Genomic DNA, 8290 nt, shown 5'->3' with positions numbered 1-8290 from the left:
TTTTCAAAGTGGAAAACAGTCCTAATTCCACATTCATCAGAGCCGGTGATACTTCAAACATTGATAAACAGCTTCTAATGAGTGTAGAGCTTATAACATTTTTATTAATGGAGCAAAATGTTGCTTTTCTCTTTTAACAATGAATTCCTCTTATCAGTACAGATTCTCACATCGAGCATAGAAAAGGGCACGCATATTGCAGCACCAATGACACCAGACCAATAGTGTCCCCACCAAAGTTCAAATCAAACCTACGCCCTTGCACCTTCCACTGTGTTGTTGTTAGATCTATGGATGTTTAAGGCTACAGAGTCGCATTTAACTCTACAACACACTGGCATCCAGAAGAATCTGTGTTTAGCTGTAGATTTCTAAGCTCCTGCGGCTGTAAAACGAGCCCAAATCATTGGTACTCTACCACCTTGCTTGGGTGTTAGTATTGGGTGTTTTTGGTCATACCGGTAAGTTATTTTGCTTTTTGACAAACACGCCATTGTGGTCTCTTCTACCCAAATAAATTGTTACTGGTTTTTTGGTGGTTCATTCATGATGCTTAAATATCTAACATGTTGATGCTGCTTTTGGTGTTTAGCAGTTTCTGAAGATTGAATAGTCTGACTTTGGAATAAAATAGTCTGGAAGTCCACTCTAGATGAGTTTAAAAGCAGACCCCCCAAAAAAATCATTTTTTGGTATAGATTTATAACTGTTTTATTGTTTACTAACGTTTTGCATCCATAGGCGCTTCTCTGAGGTCATTGGTAGTCTCTTGCCACTTAAGCATTGTTGTCAGAAAACATCTGTGATCTCCTGATCAGAATCTGTCTGTTCAATTAAGTTAGTTAGTTAGCTAATAATCAGCTCATATAAAAAATTTTATTAGCAAAGCTTGGTTGCTAACTTTCCCTATTCAATCTTATGCAAGCAGGAAGGGTGTTCATAATTTTCGATCACCTGTATATCTGCTACTCACCGCCTCTGCTTCTCCCCTTCAGCTGAAAGAATGCATCCGTTCTCTTGACAAAGAGGAATCTCACACCCCTTTCCGACAAAGCAAGCTCACCCAGGTAGTTAAATCTGTGTAACTTAATAAAAAAAAAAAAAACTATACAGATTATTTTTTTTGTTTTGTTTTTTCCACTTTTACCCCAAAAAATATGTTTAACTAAATTGTTTAATTCTCGTTTTAGGTACTAAAGGACTCATTTGTCGGTGATTCAATGACATGTATGATTGCCAACATTTCACCAGGTCACTCAGCAACTGAGCACACGCTCAATACTCTGAGATATGCAGATCGGTAAGTGTTAAAAGCAGAAGGGAACAAGTAAATATATGAGAGTTTGACCTACTTGATGAAATGTCTGATGATGATGATGTCATTTAGTCTTCATTTAGTTTTTAGTTTTATTGTTTTTACGGTTTCTACCCAACTTTCCAAACTCTTGCCATTTTACCATAAAGTCCAGTTATTTATTTATTTTTTTTTGGTTTGTTTGTTTTATTTCTCCCAAGTTTCCAATTTTTCTAACCTAATAGATGTTCTACTGGTGGCCAGTTTAGGTGGGTGAACATGTCGTTATGGGTCTAGTTTTGCAGAGCAAAGATTTATCTGCATGAAGTCTGAAATTTAGAATCTGTTTTTTTGTTTTTTACACATCATTGATCTTTATGATGCTTTTTGTTCACTATTATTCTTTAAGGAACCTCTGGGGTCTTCACACAGATCAGTATATTTTCCTTCCTCAGATTATACACAGGAAGATCTTATTTACTAACTAGTTAGTTAACCTCTAAAGGTAGCTGGTTATACTGGATTTTATTCATGGGGTTCAGAATGAAGGGAGAAGAACATTTGCATGGTACACTTTTCAGATTTATATTGTAAACCGTTTTGAAGGATATGCATCATAATCCTTCCACTGACATTTCTGCCATGAGTTCTGTTGGTGTACCACAAAAAACTCTATACAAAACACTGACGTTTCTGGTTATAATGTAACAAAATGCTGCAAGGATTAAGTGGTTTGAATGCTTTCACAAGGCATTATATTTGCTCAATTTCTTACAGTGTGAAGGAGTTGAGAGGACAAAGTGGGCTAATGGGAAGAAGAAGAATCAACAACAACGTATCACAGTTTGACAAGAAGACCCCATCTGGCAGCATCAGGGACAGAAGAAATGCTGGGACCTCTAAAAATGCAAAGTCAGAAAATAAGGTCAAGAATTTTAGAACCAAAATTTCCACAAGAGCACACCCATGGGATGCAGTTTTGTGCTCAACACCAAAAAAAAATCCCTATGCAGAGGAGGCACTCCCGAGAGATGGAAAAGACATTGAATTTCAACATATCAGTCCAGTTAGAGGGTGTTTGGCACAAAATGAAGGACCAGAAGTCAGACAAGATGGGAAGACTGAAATTGACGTTCACAGTAACTGTGTTAGCGGGAAACATACCAGAGCAGAGGGAATGTTTGGACAACAAAACGGGAAAGGCGGGATTTGGGATGCTTTAACTGTTTCTAAAAGAGAATCTGGATTCTACCAAACAGAAAAGGAGGCTATGAAATGGAGGCAGAGAGAGGAACAAGAATGGATTGAAATGAGAACACGGGCGGAACGTTCTAGAGACACATGCAGGATGGACAAATTGTTACATAAAGCTGGTGATAATTATGAGAAAGTCAAGCATTTAAGAGAGTATCATCAGCAGCTGCAGCAGTTCTCACCTTCACCATCCTCTTCATTAGTCCATCCTCTTTCATCATCAACATCGCCACGTTTTTCTACCTCCACTCAGGGACATCCATCTTCCTCCATGCATTCATCTCACTTTTCACTCTTGACCCATAAGTATCCTTGTTTGGAAAAGACTTCAGAGGTACAAACTGAAACATCTGCAAACAGCCAAGAGAATATCCCCAAGGGTGACATATGTGAAAGGCAGAGTAAGATGGTTACTGACGCAGCAGGTAGGGCAACTATAAGGAAGGAGGATGAGAGGCTAGGTGGTAGGAAAGGAAATACAAAAAATACTGAGACACATCTGCTGGGTAGCAATGTTTCAGATGACAGAAGAGATGAGGAACTACAGAGACTTGAAACTAGAGGTAGTGTCTGGCGCCTCAAGCAGAAAGGAATGTCTGACTACAGCAGAAATCCTCTGTTTGACTCACCTCTCCTCCAAGCTATTGCTGAGAGGCCCCTTTCCCCAATTTGTGTAGATACCAGAAAAATGCATGTTTTACCTCAAGTTGACACTCATGGAGATTCTGTAAGCCACATTATGGATCCTCTCTGCGTGTCCCAACTTCATGTAGACCAGCAGGCTTCTCTAGGCCCCTGTATCCAAAGGGATAAGAGCAGCACCTGCATCTTTTCAACTAAAAATGAGAGTGAGATATACAATAGTCAGGAAACTAGAAAAGACTGTCCATGCTATGTAGAGAAGGAAGAGAAGATGGTGAATGATTCATATGCAAAGTTTGATTTGCCTCTTTTGGAGCTGCCGCACTCAAAGAACTTCAAAATGGATACATCTTCTACATTAAACACTTCAACTGGAGCTCTTCACCATCCACAGAGATACGTCAGTGGAAAAGGTCAGAGCGATGCTCTTTGTGGTTCACTACAAAAGCACAAAGTGCAGGTGCTTTAAAATGAATTAGAATAGAAATGTTAATTTATGTTAGTAATTTCATTTAAAGGAGAAGTTCGGTTTTTAACACTTTTAGCCCATTTTCTGTAGTGTCCAGGATGAAATCGAATGATCGACACCAAAATTTTGACAATTGGTCCTGTCTCTGCTTTTTGGCTCATTTAGAATCCACCCCTGGCTGCTTTAGAATGGCTTCCATAGAGCATGTCCGATAATGTCCTTAAAACAACCTTAAACGTTCTTTTTTTAAAATATGCTACTCACCGGGTCGTCAGCGCTGTTCAATGACGTTCCAAAAAAAGTTTCGTAAAGAAAAAACGTTCCTGTAGTGTTTTATTTAGCATTTTGTAAATCCCATTGAGTTTTGTTGGAATAGTCAATATTCCGCTGCCACCGGAAACGGAAATGGGGCCTGTTTACACAGTTGTAGTCTTTTCGCTTCACTCTGTGTACTCCGACGTCGAGAATCAAGAATCCACCTTTCGTATTCCATTTTCAGAGTTTTTTAAAGTGTTTAACAGAGACGTTAGCACCTCGATGTCGGAGTACACAGAGTGAAGCGAAAAGACTACAACTGTGTAAACAGGCCCCATTTCCGTTTCCGGTGGCAGGGGAATATTGACTATTCCAACAGAACTCAATGGGATTTACAAAATGCTAAATAAAACACTACAGGAACGTTTTTTCTTCACGAAACTTTTTTTGGAACGTCATTGAACAGCGCTGACGACCCGGTGAGTAGCATATTTAAAAAAAAGAACGTTTAAGGTTGTTTTAAGGACATTATCGGACATGCTCTATGGAAGCCATTCTAAAGCAGCCAGGGGTGGATTCTAAATGAGCCAAAAAGCAGAGACAGGACCAATTGTCAAACTTTTGGTGTCGATCATTCGATTTCATCCTGGACACTACAGAAAATGGGCTAAAAGTGTTAAAAACCGAACTTCTCCTTTAAGAAGTCAGACCTACCACAGACGGAGGAATACATTTATTTCTGTAAATATGATTAAATAAGGCTCAGAGCAACATTAAACAGTACCAGTAACAATGGGCTCATTTTGAATCAATTACTGCATCAGTGTGGTGTGATCTGATCGACACTGGTTTTTCTGGAGTTTTGAGGAAAACCAGCTTTACTGATATAGATGCAGTCAGTTTGTCTGTATTTTGGATCTGGTGGTTGGATTTGACTATATAATTGATAAACTCTTAAAGTCTGCATTTTTGACAAATATTTTTATAACTAATAAGTTAAAAATAATCCAATTAATGGTTTCAGCTCTAGCCTGGTGTCTCTCATCCTCTTCATAACTATACACTTAGATAAGAAAGTTTACAAGGTTTACGTCAGGCCAGTTTTTACCCAGTGAAGCAACGTAGTGATTAAAGCAGGTATTAGTACGTTGTGCCCAGTGGCCAAATTTGCTTGTGTGTTAGTGTTTTAGTCAATATCACATCACCCGAGACAGAGGAGCACCATGAAAAGGCCAAGAGCTTTAGAGGCCTTGACTACACCACTACTAAGTGCTTTTAAATATGAAATCAGCATCTGGATAAAGCTCTGACTTTGAACTTGATAAAATACAGTCAACCATCAACATTAGTTAAGATGGATCCCACATCACCACTAACTGTGGACTGCAAGCAAGTCTCTGGTTCAGGTTTGGGTTCAAGGTGATGGGACTATTGTGATCCATGCCTTGGATACATCTGCATGTGGTAACACTGAATTTCTTTGTATTTTTTTTTTTATTTTGTTGCATCTCTACATTTTGCTACCACAATTTTTCCTTCCACTTATCTTCCCAATTAACATGCCTAAATACAGAACTTAGTGAACAGTCAGCTTCTGCTGCATTGATCTTTATTGGGGATACCCTGTTTGTCTTCCAGTCAGCAGACATAGCATTACTTCAACCTAAACATCTCTGAATTGGAAATCCCTTTTTGTTATTTTATAATAGGAGCCTGAATGTTGGGTTTTCATTAACTACAAGCCAGAACCATTAAAAGGAACTGATATAAACATTTAAAGTTATTTGCTAAATTTGTAAGGAATCTATTTTATCTGAGAGTAAATTTACATTTTCATAATAATTTAATTAATGAAGTACCTGCATGGATACGTCTCTTTTTTGTGTGTGTTTAGGTAAAAACAACCCTTCTTTCCTTGAAGGCCATGACAGCAGTGAGAAAAAGGAACCAACTGTGGAAAGAAATACAGCTGCATCCATGAGGAAACCCTGGACTACTTCCTTTATACAGAGCATTGAATGTTCTGACTCTCATTTTTCAAACAGCGCATTAGAATATGCTCATGAAACGGTATCAAAATCTTTCTCAAACATATCTGAGCAACAATTGGAGCCTCTCTCTGGGAACTTGAACTTAGCACAGTCAAATTATTGTAATTGCTCAAAATTCGTTGCTGAGCCAAACAATTCTGCTAAGCTTAGTGATGGAGAAAAGAGCAACCAGCAAATCACCATGGAGAGAATGCACCATGCAAGGTAAGTATCGGATTATCATATTATATGCCATAAACCACTTTGATTCTTGTGGATAATGACTACTTTAACTCAGCCTGTCCTTTAGGCTGTGTATTATTGAAGCCCACATGGAGCAGCTGAAAGAGATGAAGCATCTATGTCACAAAGAGGGAGAACTTCTGTGCCAGCAGCATGATTTGGTTTGATCAAATCCACTTCAATTTAAAGCTAAATGAAGACTTTCTTTCATTGGTTTATTATTTTAATTATCATTATTTGTCTTTTAATCCAACAGGTCTTTGTGGAATTTGTCAACAAGCTGGTAGAGATCCTGGACAGAAAGGCTCATAGTGTAAACAACATGAGAGCTCAGCTGATGGCATATCTGAAGTCTAACCATGACACAACACAAGAGGAAGATGAAAATGCTGTTTTTTAAATCAAACTTGTTTTTTAGAAAAATAAATTGAGGAGAATTGTGGGTTATATTGATGTCCCATGAGATAGCTGCAGCCTCATGTCTTATGGGACATCAATATAACAATCAGGAGGAAGCTGGGGTATGTGCAGAAAACATGGAGGTTCAACTAAACATTGTGCAGTTAGAAGTGGCTTTTTTTTTTTTTTTTTTTTTACAAAACAAAAGTGATTGGACAGAAATCAGACACAGAGAGTTAGGCCACTTACTAATACAGCATGTCTAGGAATAATTAAATTGAAAGCTACAAGCCAGGATTCCCAGTTTAACATCAATGTGTAACCTTGCTAATGGACTTATAGAAGAAAATTCAAAGTTTTCTATTTACACATTCTTAAACCTTCTGGACAGCCTCCCCAAAAGAGTTAAATCTGTTATAACTCTATAAAGTGGGCTGACATTACATTAAACCTTGTAGATAAAGGAAGTTCCTCAAGTCTAAATCAGTCTGAAGGTGGTCAATAGCTTTACTAATTTGTTTTGAAAATGTTTTACACTCTTGTTTTATTTTATCCTGCAGCACTATACATCACATGTCTTGCTGCAACTTATGATTATTTTAATGAACAGTTGATCATTCTGAAACATTTTTTAAAGATACAATGCTGATGTTGTCTCTCACATTTTAATCATACTCTGAGTTTGCCCAGAATAGTCCTCCCCAAAAAGTTGTAAACAGTGATGGTTATGTCTGACCAGTTTGCTGGTCAATCAAGTACTGTGATGTGATGGTGATTAAAGCAGCTATTGGCTTTTTCCCACAAGTCTTTTTTGTTACTATCAACCTTCAAAGTGAGTAAAGTTCCTGACAAATAAGTTTACATTGTGGTTTTTAGTACTATAAATAGGTGATTATAAGTTTTTGGTAGAACGTCATTTGTGAGATGAATATCAGATTTGATTTAAAATGGTGACAACTGTGAGTGTCTCTTTAAATAAGACTTTAGTGGATTACATTTGAAAAAAAATTCTTCATTTGATAATTTTTTTATTTATATCAAACATAAAATCAGTTGAATCAATTTCTGACTTTTGTTTTCTTCTGACATTTTGAAAAATATTTGAAAACATAATGACTGTATTAAGGTTTAATGTGATTTTAGTGTGATCTGTTCTACTTAAGTCAAACTGTACATACACACTGTTCAGTTTTCTTATGCAAAATTAGGTCTGACCTTTTAATTTTTACTAAGAGGGCAAAAATATTTTCCTCGCAAACCTTAATTGAAAAATTTGGAGTTTGCTGAGGCATGACTGCCATGTTTAGATCTTAGCATTCCAGAAGACTCCGTTTAGCATGCTGTGGCTTTATTTTAAGGTGAAGTTGCCTAAACAGAAGTAGATAATCCAGATCTAGAAATTTTAAACCCTGGCTAGTTTTCCTTCATCATTGTCACCCAGTAATTGGCCTCTACTCTGTGTTGTTGTGCTGGATGGTTGACCCTAATCTCTGTATAGGCTGTTTACTTTATGGACCTGGATTATCCACCCGTTTAATTTTATTTTTCTTAACAGTCAAGTTGATATCAAATTCTACTGAGATCTCTATAAATATTTTAAAATACTACTAAAGGCATCTTTCCAGAAGGCTCTATCAATCACACTATGTTGTTTCATCTAACTTTCACAGTAAAGAGCTGAAAAAATTTATTGTCCAAGCCCTA

At 37.3% G+C, this 8290-nt stretch overlaps 1 protein-coding gene across 5 annotated transcripts in view; it reads left to right on the top strand.

The window, feature by feature from the left end:
- LOC107087261 (kinesin-like protein KIF24) overlaps positions 1 to 7618 on the top strand; it is an 18600-nt gene extending 10982 nt beyond the window's left edge. For all 5 annotated transcript variants that reach the window (XM_015378739.1, XM_015378740.1, XM_015378742.1 and 2 more), the window contains 6 exons: positions 996 to 1067; positions 1191 to 1300; positions 2072 to 3603; positions 5809 to 6169; positions 6255 to 6348; positions 6444 to 7618. In XM_015378739.1, the coding sequence (XP_015234225.1) occupies positions 996 to 1067; positions 1191 to 1300; positions 2072 to 3603; positions 5809 to 6169; positions 6255 to 6348; positions 6444 to 6587 (2313 nt within the window). In that variant the 3' untranslated portion in view covers positions 6588 to 7618. The remainder of the gene's footprint in view (positions 1 to 995; positions 1068 to 1190; positions 1301 to 2071; positions 3604 to 5808; positions 6170 to 6254; positions 6349 to 6443) is intronic.
- The last annotated feature ends 672 nt before the right edge of the window (positions 7619 to 8290 follow it).

This window comes from Cyprinodon variegatus, unplaced genomic scaffold (assembly GCF_000732505.1).
Source record: "Cyprinodon variegatus isolate N-32 unplaced genomic scaffold, C_variegatus-1.0 Scaffold178, whole genome shotgun sequence".
In the NCBI taxonomy this organism is placed as follows: Eukaryota; Metazoa; Chordata; class Actinopteri; order Cyprinodontiformes; family Cyprinodontidae; genus Cyprinodon; species Cyprinodon variegatus.
Note: the sequence above shows the minus strand (reverse complement) of the source record. Positions and strands in the feature narration are given on the sequence as shown.